General features: G+C 33.9%; 1 protein-coding gene across 3 annotated transcripts; it reads right to left on the bottom strand.

Annotated features, from left to right (window-relative positions):
• Positions 1–299: 299 nt before the first annotated feature.
• On the bottom strand, positions 300–15,666 carry LOC133290405 (4-coumarate--CoA ligase-like 9). Of its 3 annotated transcripts, XM_061488482.1 has the most exons (7): positions 14,524–15,666; positions 10,461–10,653; positions 10,176–10,318; positions 8,521–8,588; positions 7,923–8,025; positions 1,057–1,123; positions 300–552 (listed from the first exon to the last, which is right to left on the bottom strand). In XM_061488482.1, the coding sequence occupies exons 1-7, from the start codon at positions 15,544–15,546 to the stop codon at positions 497–499; spliced, it is 1,653 nt and encodes a 550-aa protein (XP_061344466.1). In that variant the 5' UTR covers positions 15,547–15,666; the 3' UTR covers positions 300–496. The 3 variants fall into 3 exon arrangements, with proteins under 3 accessions (XP_061344466.1, XP_061344467.1, XP_061344465.1); XM_061488483.1 differs by lacking the exon at positions 1,057–1,123; XM_061488481.1 differs by lacking the exons at positions 300–552; positions 1,057–1,123 and adding an exon at positions 7,188–7,764.
• Positions 15,667–15,920: the final 254 nt, after the last annotated feature.

The following is a 15,920-nucleotide window of genomic DNA, read 5'->3' as shown; positions in this document are numbered from 1 at the left end:
CATTCTGCTTGATAGCATTCATCCTTCTCCAAGATGGTTCCCCTATTTCCACCGGAATCATAGCTTCGCACCCTGTAACACCTCGTGTATACCCGGATTGTTATCATGATACGATATTAAGCGCAACTCAATTATATGCAGAAGCCAACTTTTTTTCTTTTCAATTATGACGTCATTCTTATTAACCAAGTTGATTACTTAATCCTTTTCAAAACATTGCCTGTATGTAAATTGCAATAATATAACTAACTGAATAACCTCATATATAAATGTGTATCTAAGTCACAGATCTATAACACGTAGTTCAGACAGTATAATGATACATTATACAAATCAAATCCAAATAAACAAAGTCAAGGCAATGTGTCATGGACAATCTCCATGCACACCAAATAAGGCAACAAAGCCCAACAGAATATCGGCTCAAATAACAATATAATGACCATAAAAAATAAATCATCATCCAAGCAGATCGGCATAAACAGGCATACATCAGTCAACTAAGCTCCGGCCTCCTGACGTCCGAGGTATCAACCCTCGAGGTACCTGAACCTGAAAATGTGCCCCAAACGTGGGGTGAGATCTCTAAAAAGAAATCTCAGTAAGGCAAGGGGTCCTCCAGGACTCTTCCGACCCAAGCTCACTTACAAGTATAAATATAAGTTCAAAAATAGTAATTACAATGCATGTTCATGTTAAAGCATTTAAATAATGACAACATATTTCTTGCTCAGCGAGCCAAGTACTACAACTCATTAATCATGTGATGTATGCAAATGCGATTCGACTGGCCAGGGAACAGGATAGGGATTATGCACGTCTGCGACCTATCTAAACATAAGGGTTGCAACCTTATGCCTTACACACCAGGGTCGCAGCCTGATCGTGTAAGTAATCAACATCACACTCATACATTACATCAACAGTTAATTTAACATATCTCAGGCATATATCAATGCATATTTCATTTTCATAAAAGCATACAGGCATATAAACCACCCTCCCATGGAGGTCGGTGGAACAAGCAACAGATCAATCCGAGGACCAGAAGCTTACCTTTCAAGCTATCAATCCACAAATGAGTCCACAACAGTCCAAAGTCCAAACACCGCACAATTACAATCTGTTTAGACCAGAAACATCATCAATATCCATACTCTTTAAGGTTCATTTCATTATGACAACATTTTTTTTTACGTTTCATGCTATAAGGCTTCTCCCAAAGCCATAAGCCCTTAATCTAAGTGATTCTGACTTGGTTCAATTATTACAGAGGTTCAACTTAACCAATCAGGGGTCCACAATCCCAAAATACCATTCTGTATGAACAGAACAATGACCAACTCGAAATTCCCAGAATATTCGGATATTTGTCGGGGCCATATCCGGATATCCATATCCGGATATCACAAACTCCATATCTGGATATCACAAACTCCATATCTGGATATCAATATCCGGATATCATATCCGGATATTTCACGACAGAATGCAGTTTTGCATTTTCGCGTAGATATCACTCAAAGGTTCATCTTTTAACATTTCTATACGTCCAAGAATCCATTTTTAGACATATTTAGGCCAGTACACATGCTAGTTACTTAATCAACTCATTAAACATGACAAGACTCCTCTTTTATCAAGGAAACTCATGATCAAAAGTAAGGAACATACCCCAAAGGCTTAAAACAGAGGCCAAGGTTGCTCTTGGAGCTTTCAAGTTAGCTCCAATGGTCTACCACTTTGGGAGCACGAAAGTGACAAGCAAGCAAGGTCCTTTCCCAACAAAAATTGGCTTCTTGAAGCCTCCAATGACATGTAAATGGCTTCCCCAACATAAATTGAAACACACAGCCCCTAACCACAACTCACAGTAGTCACACACTCAGAATGATGCACCTTTCTCCCTCACCAATCACACACCCAGGTGTTTACCACATTTGGAGGAAGAATCAAAGAGAAAGGATGGGTTTTTGTTGAGTGTTCATGAAGAAGAGGAAGTCGGCAGCTTGGAGACTCAAGGTTCAGAAGAAAACCCACGTAGCAACTGATTATGGCCTAGGGCTTTGTGCAAAATGTGTATTTATAGTCCGTTTAAGTTTAAACACACAGTTTAGCACTAATAGCTACGCTTAGCATTTTAATCCCAAACTTTGGATTCTGAACCTAGCCATTTTTCTAAGATTTGTCATATTTGTATTTTATTTTTTGCAGCACTTTGCCGGTACGCGCTTTTACGTAGCCGATATCTGTCCTGATGCCAGTTCTCATTATTTTGACTCCAAACTTGTTATACTTGTCTTAGATATTATTCTAGTGATATATAAATACTTTTCATAATTTTTCGGGATACTTCATTGGTACGCATTTATACCGTGAAGCAGAACCGGTATCTGCACTTTTCATCAGAAAAGGGACTTTCAACATTATTAATCACTTACTATAATTATTTAAGCTCTCTCATAATTATTCAAGGTCAATTATGGAATTATTTCCTAATATCATAAGTATATTAATTAAATTAATTAAATTAATTAAATTCCTAATTTAACGGTGCGGGTTCTTACACACTCATAGGTCAACCTGAAAGAGGTTTCCCCTGTTGTTGTTTGGGTACTTGTTCTGCATCCCTAAAGAACAAAATACAACTGATGAACCCAGCTTTCCTTGGCATCCATCATTCGTTTTTTGAGCCCATCAACAATTACCTTGTTTGCTGCTTCGGCTTGCCTATTTGATTGCGGGTGTTCCACAGATGCGAAGCGTTGTCTGACTTTTAAGTCTTTTATTAACTCTTGGAACTTTTCATCAGCAAATTGTGTTCCATTGTCGGTTACCATCTCAACTGGTATTCTAAATCTAGAAACAATATTTCTTTCAAAGAATCTTTGCACCCTAGTCGAGGTTATTGTGGTAATGGGTTCTGCTTCTATCCATTTAGTGAAGTAATCTACGGCTACAATTAGCCACTTCAACTGTCCTTCGGCGACTTTGAAGGGTCCCAGCAAGTCCATTCCCCATTTGAAAAAGAGTCATGGAGCCGAGATGTACTTTAGCTCTTCTGGAGGTGAAAGAATTAGCCTGGCATGTTTCTGGCAACTATCACATCTTTTGACATGCTCTTTGGAGTCAGCTTCCATAGTTGCCCAGTAATAGCCAGCTCGGAGGGCCTTTCTAGCCAAAGTTTTACCCCCCATGTGTTGGCCATTGATTCCTTCGTGTATCTCGACCAGAACATATTTTGCTCCTTCCGAATTCAAGCATTTCAGCATAGGGATATGCAACCCCTTTCTATACAGCTGATCCTCCACTATTGCATACTGCGTTGCATCTCGGACCAGCTTCCTTGATTCCAGTAGGTCTTCAGGCAATGTTCATTTCTCGAGGTATGCCACTATAGGTTGCCTCCAATCATTTGCCGAGGTGATTATCATCACACCACTCAGCTCAACTCTACTTTGTTGGACCACGGTTCTGTGGTTTCCTGGATTCTTCGTACTTTCCAGTTTGGACAAGATGTCAGCTCAGCTGTTTTCCCTTGAGGAATATGAGTAATTCTTACCTCTTCAAACTCGGCCATCATTTCTCGGACCTTGTTTAGGTATTTCATCAGCAGAGGACGCTTAGCCTGGTATTTTCCTTCGATTTGAGAGGTCACCAACTGGGAGTCACTGAAGATATTAATCTTCTTAGCCCCATGTTCCTTTGCCTGCATCAATCCGGCTATTAGGGCTTCATATTCTGCCTGATTGTTTGATGTTAGGAAGCCGAGATTCAAGGAGTGTTCTATTGCAACCCCTGTTGGATTTTCAAGTATGATCCCAGCTCCACTCCCTTTGTCATTGGAGGATCCATCTACATATTCCCTCCAAACATCTTCAGCTTCTTCCATTCCCGTGTTAACTGGGGTAAGTTCCATTATGAAGTCGGCCAAAGCTTGTGACTTGATGGCTTTCCAGCTTTCATATGTTATATCATACTCAGAGAGTTCAATTGCCCAATTGGTCATTCTCCCAGCCAGATATGGCTTGTGTAAGACCTGTCGTATGGGTTGATTTGTTCGAATCACTATCTGTTGTCCTTGAAAATATGGTCGTAGTCTTCTCGCCGTAATCAGCAAGGAAAACACCACTTTCTTCAGCCTTTGATATCTTAATTCGGGACCTTGTAAGGCCCTGTTGACAAAGTATATTGGCTCCTGGCCTTTACTTGTTTCTTTGACCAGGATAGCACTTATTGCTTTTTCTCCAATAGTCAAGTACAGGGTCAGAGTATCTCCTGGTTCTGGATTAGATAGCACTGGTGGGGCTGCCAAGCATTTTTTAATTTTGTCAAACGCGAAATGATATTCCGAGTTCCAGCCTTTAACAGCTTCTTTTTTCAACAATTTGAAGAATGGGAGGGCATTTTCAGCTGACTTAGATAGAAACCGAGTTAATGCAGCCAGTCTACCAGTCAATTGTTGAACCTCTTCCTTGCTTTGAGGAGATTTCATATCCAGTACTGCCTTGCACTTGTCGGGGTTTGCTTCAATTCCCCTATGGGTTAACATAAAACCCCAAAATTTTCCTGCTGGGACTCCAAACGCACATTTTACCGAGTTCAGACGAATGCAATATTTTTTAAGTTTTTGAAATGTCTGCTCCAGATCTCAGACATGATTTGTCATATTAAATGACTTGACGATCATATCGTCGATGTATACTTCAATATTTTTGTCGAGCTGATACTCGAACACCTTATTCATCATCCTCTGGTATGTAGCCCCAGAGTTTGAGTCCTAAAGGCATCATGTTGTAACAATAATTAGTCTTTTTAGCAATAAAGGTCGTCTTCTCTTAATCTTTCAGATATATTGGGATCTGGTTATAACCAGAATAAGCATCCATGAAGGATAGCAACTGGTATCCAGCCGAGTTGTCCCCTAGCTGGTCTATGTTGGGCATGGGGTAAGAATTCTTTGGGCACACTTTATTCAAATCCATGTAGTCCGTTCAGACCCTCCATTTTCCGTTAGGTTTTTTCACCATAACGACATTAGCAAGCCAGGTGGTATATTGAATTTCACGAATGAACCCGGCATCCAGTAACTCCTTCACATGCTCTTCCAAGACCTATTTTCTTTTTGGTCCCAATTTTCTTTTCTTCTGCGCTACTAGCACTGATCCGGGATAAATTGTCAACTTGTGGCAGCAAAATGTTGGATCCATGCCTGGAATCTCAGATGACTTCCATGCGAAGAAATCTGTATTGCTCTTGAGAAACTAAGTTAGTTCCTCCTTGATACGGGGATCTATGGTCTTATCAATTTGAGTAAATCGAACGGGTTCTTTCCCCAGCACAAGGTCTTCTAACTCCCCATCTGGTTCTGGCCTGGGAATGAATTCTTCTCTCATGTCCAATTCAACCATATTTATTGGTTTTCTTGAATAATGAGGGGTTGCCTTTTTGCCGGCTTCATCTCCCTAACGAATCCGGGGTGGACTCAAGTGTCCGCCTTCATTTTCTTTGACTGTTTCAAAGTAGCATTCTCTGGATTCTTTTTTATCTCCGTGGATGGTAATGATTTCATTCTTGTTGCTTACCATCTTTATCTTTTGATGCTTTGTGGAGACTAGCATGTCACATTTATGCAGGGTTGGTCTCCCCAGGATGATATTGTACTCAGATGGGAAATCAGCCACTATGAATCTCACTCGTTCTGATTTGAATGCTTCTTTGGTTCCTAGGGTTAACCTGAGATCTATATAGCCTTTAATAGATGTGTTTTTTTTCCATTAAAGGCTATCAAGGTTTTTTTGCAGGGTTTGATGTCTTCTTCATCCAGGTTCATTTTTTTTAAGGCGCCCCATGATATAATGTCGGCACTGCTTCCCGCATCTATGAAGATCTTTTTAACCTGGCAATTTACCAGGGTTCCAGTGATGACCATCCCGTCAACGTGCTCCGGCAAAACACCTTGCATATCTTCCTTCGTGAAGTAAAGTAGAGGGCGATCTAGTTTACTGAGATCCTCCTTGAATTTGGGACGATCTCTGACCGAAAGCACTTCTTTCAGAAACTTTCGTCTGGCACTTACTGTATCTCCCCCTCCTCCGAGAGCTCCACTGATCACATTACAAACAAACTCGGCATCAAAGAATTCATCGTTGTTGGAGTCGTCTCTTTGGTTTCTATCCTCCTTCTTTTTCTTCTCAGGCACTGGACTCTTGCTTCTCTTTCGGTTTCCGGGCTTTCTCTTATTGCTTTTGGAGCCCTGAGTCACGCAATGTGTAGTTATACGCTCTCGATCAGGTTTTGTACCTTGAGAGCGGCCTCCTTAAAATGGTCCAGATAACTGCGCAATGTTTCTCCTCCCTTTTTTTCTAAACTGCACCCAAGGCATATATTGGCATTGGGTGTGTCTTAGTGGTGGCAAAGTTGAGCTGAAAAGTTCATGCAAAGTCTTTGAACGAGTCAATTGAGTTCTTGGGTAACCTAGTGAACCAAGTCATAGCCGGTCCTTTTAGAATGGATGCAAAAATTCGAGAACCATGGATCCATTTATCCTAGCCTAGTCAAAATCTGCAAAATCATGTTTTGATGATTTTATTTTTATTTTTGGATCAAAATTAGTAAATAGATGAGTCTATAACATACATACTCATGTCGTTGTACTATATGTTGAGCATTGCAAATATTTTCAACAATTTTTTATAAAAAAAATAGTAATAAACGATTTTTATACATCAGTAGAGTATCAAATTTAACTTATTGAACAATATGAAATGAGATACCATTTTAAAAAAATATTAAAAATTTATTTATTTGATAAAAAATTCAAAGTACATGGTATATTTTGTTAGAATGTCATTGAACAAAAATTATTCAATGGCATAAGATTGTGTGACTCCAAATAATAATGGAAAATGAATAACATTTCATCATTATTTATTTATTTTTAAATTTTCTGACCAGTTCAAAGAATTTTTCTAGAGGATTCCATCTCTGGACTCTAATAAAACAAAAATAAAATCCTTCTCATTTAACTAAATACCAGTTAATTTTGCTCGAAAACAAAGACATTATGAGTTGAGCGGACTCAGAAAATTTTATTTATGTCTGCACATTTAGTGGTTGGGGTACGGGGGCAGCGCACTAAAAAAAATTTAAAGAAATTTTTAAATGCATTAAAAAATAAAAAAAATAAATAAGAAGATAAAAGAAACTATTCACATATATCAAGCTTTGCTATTTCACGCATATCTCATTTTTTGTAAATGTTACTTTAAGCCAGAGTAAAGTATTTTTGGGTCCTCAACAAATATTACGGGACCTAATTTAATCTCTTAGGAAAAAAGTCGACTCATGATCCCTCTGAAATTTAAAATAGACCTATGTTAGTCCTTTTCAGGGACTAACGTGAGCTTTTTTTTGAATTTTAGAGAGACCACGATTTCGACTAACTGTGTCTATTTTGAATTTTAAAGGACCAAAAATCAACTTTTTTTTCTTGGATTAAAATGGGCCCTGTGATTTTTGATGAGAACCCAAAATGTATTTTACTCTTCAAGTTATTTCAAACGAAATTTTTTTTGTGTCTGTATTTGCACACGTAAACAACCATGTAGTTCCGCCAATGGTTGAAACTAAGCATTATAACCTAGAGGAAGGTCGATGGAGGACAATTTTATTTTTTAAGTCTTTCCTCAGTATCTTTCCCGCTGCATTTTTTGGTATAGAATCGACAAAAGTTACATGCCTTATTTTCTTGTACGGTGCAACCTGCAACCACGAGCAAATTACAAAAAATATATACATATATATTTCCATTCAATATGCAAACTAGAATGGATGAAAACTTAAAATCTCAATGGAACAAAAAAAATAAAGTATACATGGGAGTTCACCAGGAGAAAGAAAATGGTATAAGAGAAAAGCACCTGTTTGGCTACAAAATCTATTATTGCTGCTTCGCTCAGGGAACTTTGAGGCTGTCTTACCACAAAAGCCATGGGCACTTGACCAGCATCTTCATCAGGGTATCTGTTGATGATGTTTAAAGGTAATTCATTCTTTCGTAGATAGCATAAATTAAGCTTGTGTCTTTCTGAATTGTGATTTCCAATCCAATTTATTAAACTTTGGTAATAATTATTTTCTTTATATATATTATATGAAAATATGAAAGAGAATATACATTATTTTCTAAATATTTTGACCAACATATGTTTCTTAGAAACTAATTTTTCACTGAAAATATATCTCTTACAATTAAGTTGTTTTTGGTATTGGATACTCAAAATAAGAAAGAGCAGAAAATATTAAAAAAAAAAACTTATTAAGTTTTTCTTGTGGTAGAAGTCATTCCTTTTTTTCTTAGAAATACTTCTTAACTGATTCATTAACCTTATATTTTTTAAGTCTTTTGGGCCTTTGGCACCAAATAATTTTAAAAAAAAGTTATGTCAAACACTAAAACGTATTTTCTAAAAATTCATTTTTCATAAAAATTAAAAAAATCAAAAGATAAGTTATTACGGAATAACTGCAGCATCGTTTATCTTTGGGTGAGACATGAGCAATTGTTCTAGCTCTGCAGGGGCCACCTAAAATGCGCAACAGAAAATACCAAATCCGTCAGACCTTTGTATAAATTAGATAGATTAAATATAATATAGCATAAAAATAAGGTATTGACACATAATTCATAACATTGGAAAAACAAATTAAAGTTTTTAGGTTTATCAACAAAATCAAGATAAAGTTATTTTCGAAAAACATAATCGAACAATGGGAGAGAGGAGAAGACTTTTGGTGTTCCAGGAGCAGCAATTTCACTTTGTCCAAATCAATGAAATTGTGACAACTTATCTGGAGAGACAGAGAGAAAAGAGTAAAAAAGGAAATTTATACAAGTATCACTCATTTAATAGAAAGACCATGTGGGGCTAAGAGCACTAAAAATTTCATTTCTAAATAGAGAAATAGAGAAAAAAAAAATCTCACCCACACTCTAATTATATCTGTAATAAATAATTTCATTTCTAACTTTATAGAGAAACATTAATTCCAAGTTTTTTTTTTATATTTTCTTTTTATATACAATAGTAAAAAATGAACACATAACATAATATAAATTATTCAAATTCTTTACCACTAAATCAATCCTAATAGGTTTTTTAGTATTTCATAACTTTTATATAAATAGTTATTACTTTTCTCATAAAGAGAGCATTTAAATTTTGGGTTTTATCTTTTTCATTTTACAAGAAAAGCATTGTTGGTTACTGCAGAAAGAAGATTTAGGAGAGAGAAACAAATATAAGGAGAGAGAAAATAATATCAATGGCCCCCCTATATATATATAGGGTTCGCTTTTTCTGCAAGTTACTGCAGATAAGTTATCTGCAGTAAACCAATAAGACATCGTTTTGGGGCGAAAATTATGGTGTTTTTATAATTTTAATTTATTTCAAGGTTATAATAGTCTTTATATTTATAATTTTTTAAGATTTCAATACCAAAACGACGTCGTTTTGGAAATAAATGCAGATAACTTATCTGGATTAACTGCAGAAACATTTTTCCCATATATATAGGGGAAAAAGTATCTAATGTTACTTTAGATAATTTTGTCTAATGTTCATCGAAACGACGTCGTTTTGGAGTTGAAAAATAAAAAAATTAGAATGATAAAGACTATTATAACCTTAAAATTAATTAAAATTACAAAAACACTATGATTTTCGTCCCAAAACGACGTCGTTTCGATGAAGATTAGATAAAGTTATCTAAAGTAACTTTAAAAAAAATAAACCCATATATATATATATATATATATATATATATATATATATATATATCCCATTTACCAAGTTTTTAAGCTTTATCTTAAAAAACATACAAAGTATTTTTTATTTTATTTTTTGGTACTATAAAAACATACAATGTATTAGAACCCGGGGAAGTTTATATTTAAAAAAAATTTCTTTACAAATTCTTACAAATTATATTAATTATGACCGGTCATACCTCAATTAAGAGTGTATAACCGGTCATACTTAATATAATTTATACAAAAAAATTTATAAACCAATCATTTCTCTCAAAACTAACATAAAAGTACACTATTTTGGCAATCATGCATCACTTCACTTGGATGGTAGAACAAAAGAACCGGATAGATTAATTACCTGATAACCCTTGTATTTGATCAATTCTTTCAACCTGTCTACAACATACAAGAAACCTTCATTGTCGAAATAGCAGAGATCCCCTGTCCTTAACCACCCATCCCTCAAAGTTACTGAAGTTGCTTCTGGGTCACCTACATAACCTGCCCTAACACCATACACAAAAACAATAATGTTCCATTGTTAATGGCAATAATCTACAAATTACTATTACTTTAGTTTCGCAAAACAAAACACAAATGACAGGTAATAATACAATTGTATCAATCTCATGAAAGTGCATGCCTTTCATAATTGTAGGTCCTCTAAGCCAGAGTTCCCCCTGTTCACCAGGAAACATGGCCTCTCCTGTATTGGGGTTCACTATTTTTGCTTCCATCCCTCCTATCAGTCTACCTGTTGTTCCTGGCCGCCGATTAGTCTCATCGGGACCCATTGTTCGGATAACTCCAGCCGTTGATTCAGTTAACCCATATCCCTATAATATTTCAGATACTAGTATTAGTTTATTTTTACCTGTAGCTTATAAAAAATATTAAAACAAAACAATTTGTACGTTATTATTCTTCTAACTAGTTATTTTTCTAAAAAAATAAATAAGGATTTTATAAGGGATTTGGTGTTTGTCATTTTAAATGATATAAGTTATGTCATTTTAGGAGAGAAATAGACATTGAAAAACGAAAATCATGGGAGAGAGAAATTGAGTAGTTTTTTTTAATTTAAAATTCAAATTTTCTGTGTCTGTATCTCTATTAAAATGACATAACTTTCTGTCATTTAAAATGATTTAAAATGACAAACATTTTTCCCTTTTATAAGAATTATATTGTAGAAAAAGTGATTGTATAATGTTATAGAGATTTATTTTGCGTGCCATAATTTTATTTTCTTTTTTCTTCAAAAAATGTGAACTTCACAAAATATTATTTGTGTAAAAAAGTTCGGTGTGGACAAATACAAACTCCAATAAACATAAGGAATATTTGCTCTTCTCCCTTGCTTTATCTCCACCTAGAGCTTCCTATATAATTATTTGATATGACAGTCTAATATATTTTTTTAAATATCAACGGGTGTCCGCTACCAGACCCGTTTAATCTAGTTTCAGATTTAAATTTATTCAGCCTCCTCAAAAGTTATGACTATAGGAATTAAACTCCCTCAAATAACGATTAGAGGTTATATTTAATATTATCAACTAAGTTTATCACATCTTATTATCTCTCTTATAAATGTCGGATATAATCAAATTAACATTGTCATTTAATATAAAAAAAATTTCTCTCTCACTTTCTCTTCCTCTATTTTATCTCTCATCTTTCTATTTTTATCATGGTTTAATATTTCTTAGATTGTAGGAGATAAATATATAAATATATTACTTAGTTGATGATAAATATAACTTTCTCTGTATAATTTATATTATTAATTAAAATTGAATATAGGAGAGAGAAATGATAGGCCCGGTATCAATGGTACCAATTTTTGAAAGTTTATACAGAAAATATTACATATATTGCAGCGGATGAGATTCAATCTTGTATCATGACAATGACACATAACCACTTACCACCAGTCTATTTTTACTTGTTGTTAATAAACATCATTTAATTTACAAAAAAAAAAAAAAAACATCATTTAATATATTTATCATATAATTTAGTAGAATTACTTTAGAAATTGCAATTAATAAGGATGACCCTTTGTCATAACAGTATTTAAAATATTTATTATATAATTATGTATAAAATATAAATAATATACATTTATTTATATTATGCATTTCAATTAGTTACTCACTGACCAAGTCAATGATCAGTGCAGGTTTAATAATATTGGTATAAATGGATGAAAATAAAACTTAAGGTGGAGCTTACAAAATCTAAAAGTTAATTCCATATATCCTGATAAAATAGTGTGACGCAATATAAAAATAAAGTTAATATTTAAAAAATATCTATTACACGTCAATAAGAAGTCGCATATCCCCAGATTCCCCACAATGTAATAATTGGGAGTACGAGAATCCTTATCCAAGTGTACTCTGAACGAAGAGTTAAATAAACGAGGTGAAAGTATGTATCTAATTTTTTTTAATATTATTTTTAGAAAGATTTATAGTATTAATTCTGTACTCATTTCAAAATTGAATTAGCTCAGAAAATTTATAAAATTATTAGGGGAAAATTAAAAAAAAATGTAAAAATGATGTATAAACAGATATGTATATAGTACGTACTGTTATTGTTGAGATTATGACGTAATCCTAATTTTTGTTTTCACATATATTTTGATGTAATCCTATTTATTTCATTATTTGAATATTAGAGATCTGAAATAATTTAATTGTAAATATAATATTTCTCTTATTTTTAATTTAGATATTATATATTTTTCTCGAAAAAATGATTTTTTTATAGGAGATAAATTATATTCGTATATTACTTTTATATATATGTAAGAGATAAAATTTCTTTTACAATCACATGAGAGACATTAAAAAAATAATATGAATATCATTGCGGCGTACTTCAAAATCACTTTTGCCCATATGATTTGCGAAAACAAAAAGTGTCACGTCTTTTTGTTAATACTGTTAAATATTATTCAATTCTTTTAATTTCCCCCTTGAAAACAGTATTTAATAAAATAAAACTTAGAATATTGCACATTTACCATGAGCAGTCATTAAACAATAAAAAAATATTTTCTTAAATTAAACATGTATTTATAATTTCATTTCCCATTTGTGATCTTTATGAAAAAATTAAAATAAACTTATATTTTTTTTTGTATAACAAAAGTTTAAACAGGTTTAGACACCGGAAGACCCCCAACCTCTTTGAGAATTTTTAAGAAGGATTACATATCACCCACCGACAAAGTTCTCATAACAGTCAGCGGGGGTTGAACCTATGCCCTTGAAGGATATGGACCAAACCCTTAACCAACTGTAGATTTCAAACTTATATCTTTCATTTTATAATCAAGTGTACTTTAGATTTCAAATTTTAAAATTATAGAATGTAGTTATTAATTCTTTTAATATATACAGTTTATTTTTTAATTAATTTTTCAATATTAAAAAAATTATAGTATTTTTTTAAATTTCAAGATTAAACTACATTTTAACTTAAGTTTAAGAGAAATAAATCATTTTTTTGTTAAAAGTTTGGGTAAAAAATTATCACATAATTTAAGTGTGACAATATTTGTCATTAACAAAAAAAATAAGATAAAATTATAAAAAAATATCCTTTAAATTTTTAAAAATTTGTATCAAATAATAACAAAATTTAAAGACTAAAATATATAGAATTATAATCTGAAAGAATAAATTGTCATTTTACGTTATTTTAATTTTATCTTCTTCTTTTACTACAATAAAAAAATTCATTATTTTTACTGGAATAAATTTTTTTATTTCTATTAATTTGACGTTCAAAAATGTTTACTTAATTGAATTCTAAATAGCGATTAACTGTAATAAAAATTATTTATTTTATTATTTTAACTGAAATATCTTACTATAAATTGATATAAATTTTTGACTTCATAAAATTATGCCACTTATAATTTATACTCCAATACAATATAACGAAAAAAAACGTGCCAAATATTCTTTTTTCTCCATAACTTTTTTTTCTATTTGTTCATAGCATCGGGAGTTTATCTTGTTCAAATTAAGGTAAAATCATTTTAAGCATTAATTTTAATATTATTAATGTTATAATTTTTTAATTATCTAAATTTTTAATGATAGTTGGACAAGATTTTAAGTTTTATTTTATTAAATAGTATTTTTAGGGACAAAATTGAAAGAATTGAATTATATTTATCAGTGTTAAATAAAATAACATGGTAATTTTTTTTTTCAAACCATAATGATATATGTGATTAAAAAAATCAAAAGTAATTCTCACTTAGATAAGCGGAATTAGTAAACTTTCTTGAAAAAAAAAAAGAGTTTATCATTTTAAATGATATAAAATTATGTTATTTTAGAAAAGAAATAGACATATAATAATACTTTTTATTTAAAATTTAAATTAAAAAATACTAATTTTCTTTCTTGTAATTTTTATTTTTTGTGTTTATCTCTTTTAAAATAACATAATTTATGTCATGACAAAAATCAAAACCCAAAAAAAAAAATGTACTAAGGGACTTTTGATAGAAAAAAAAAAATTATTTAAAAATCTTAATTTTAAAAAATAGGATGAAAACATTAAATTTACGATAATATCTAGAAATTTAAAAAATTCAATTTCTCCCACACCCCCTCGTGTTAAAAAGAAGTTTCATTCAAATTGTGAAGTTTAAAGCAGGAAGGTTCAACAGAAACCTGAACTAGCAATACTCCAGGGAATCTTAATTTGAAAGCCGCAACGGTTTCCTTTCCCAGCGGAGCGCCGCCACAACGGACGCCTTGCAACGAAGTCAAATCGTGCCCCTCCGTCACTCCGTCTTTGCTCATCGCCACCACTACCGGCGGCGCTGCCACAAGGTGAGTCACTCCGAATCTCTCCACCGCGTCCAGCATCTTCCCCAAACCGAACCTCTCCATCACCACCACCGTATCCATCATAGCCACCGACCTCAAGCAGTACGTGAAACCATACACGTGAAAATACGGCACCGTATAGAGGTACACAGCGGGGCTCTCCGTCCGCACGCGAACGGCGTCGTATCCCGCCACTGACGCCATCAAATTCCGGTGCCTGAGCATAACGCCTTTCACCTTCCCGGTGGTCCCGGACGAGTACAAAATCGCCGCCACGTCGGATTGGCTCACATCCACGCCGCCACGTAGGATTGAAGCCGCGGTAGTCGTCGTGAGCGAGTCGAACTCGGGCGAGTCGAGGAGAATCGTTCCGAGACGGAGTTTTGGGAGCTTGGGCGCGGAAAACGACGTCGCAAAGGCGATGACAGGTTGGCAGAGGTTGACGAGGCGGGAAATCTCGGAGCGCGTGCTGATTGGGTTTGCGGGAGAGACGACCACGCCAATAGAGAGTAGCGCGAAGTAGAGGATCGGAACCTGTATGAGGTTTGGGGAGAGAATGAATGCGGTTTGGCCTTTGGTGAGTCCATAGAGTGTGGTGAGGTTGGTGGCCAGGGTTTCTGAACGCTGGATCAAGTCTGAGTAGCTGAGTTGGTGACTCGTGGCTGAGTCGACGAGTGCGATAACCGAGTCGGACCAGGACGAGTTGCGGCGGAGGGAGAGGGTGTATGCCGCGGCGGAGATGTTGGCGTGAGGCGGAGGTAGGTTGAGTGGGGGCATATGGCTGTGGAAGGTTCTAGAAGCAGTGTTGAAACCGCTTTTTGGATCCACGAGGTTGGTGGTGTAACTTCTAGTTTTGTCTTCCATGTTAATGGAATATTTCAGAAGAGATTAACACGAGAAAAGATAAGATTCCACTGTGGTGTTGATTACTGCAACGCGAATGCATCTTTTTAATGGGAGTTTTTTTTTTTTTTTTTTTTAATAACACGAAATTATTTAAAAAAATGAATGTAAATTTGTTAAATAAATAGATTTTATTCAATCTTGTGACTCAAAATTGTTTGTCTTTATATTCATATAGTTTGTTAGGTAATTTCAATTTAGGTTCATAATAATATTTTTCCTCTAAAAATATTAATAAGGTATAAAAGACAGCAATTTGTGGGGACAGTCTGTGTACACGTGACATGCATGTGTATAGAATGCTAAGGAATTGTCTGGCCAATCAAAAATTGAGA

Source organism: Gastrolobium bilobum, unplaced genomic scaffold, assembly GCF_033153095.1.
Source record: "Gastrolobium bilobum isolate Gb01-03AN ecotype WA unplaced genomic scaffold, APGP_CSIRO_Gbil_v1 utg9538, whole genome shotgun sequence".
Lineage (NCBI taxonomy): Eukaryota > Viridiplantae > Streptophyta > Magnoliopsida > Fabales > Fabaceae > Gastrolobium > Gastrolobium bilobum.
This window is presented reverse-complemented; position numbering and strand designations above follow the sequence as displayed.

Coding starts and splice junctions, on each gene's coding strand:
- LOC133290405 (XM_061488481.1), bottom strand. CDS start 15,546: ATGGAAGACAAAACTAGAAGTTACACCACCAACCTCGTGGATCCAAAA. Junction 10,319..10,460: donor AGGACCTACAATTATGAAAG/GCATGCACTTTC, acceptor GTGTTAGGGCAG/GTTATGTAGGTGACCCAGAA. Junction 7,765..7,922: donor TAGATTTTGTAGCCAAACAG/GTGCTTTTCTCT, acceptor TCGTGGTTGCAG/GTTGCACCGTACAAGAAAAT.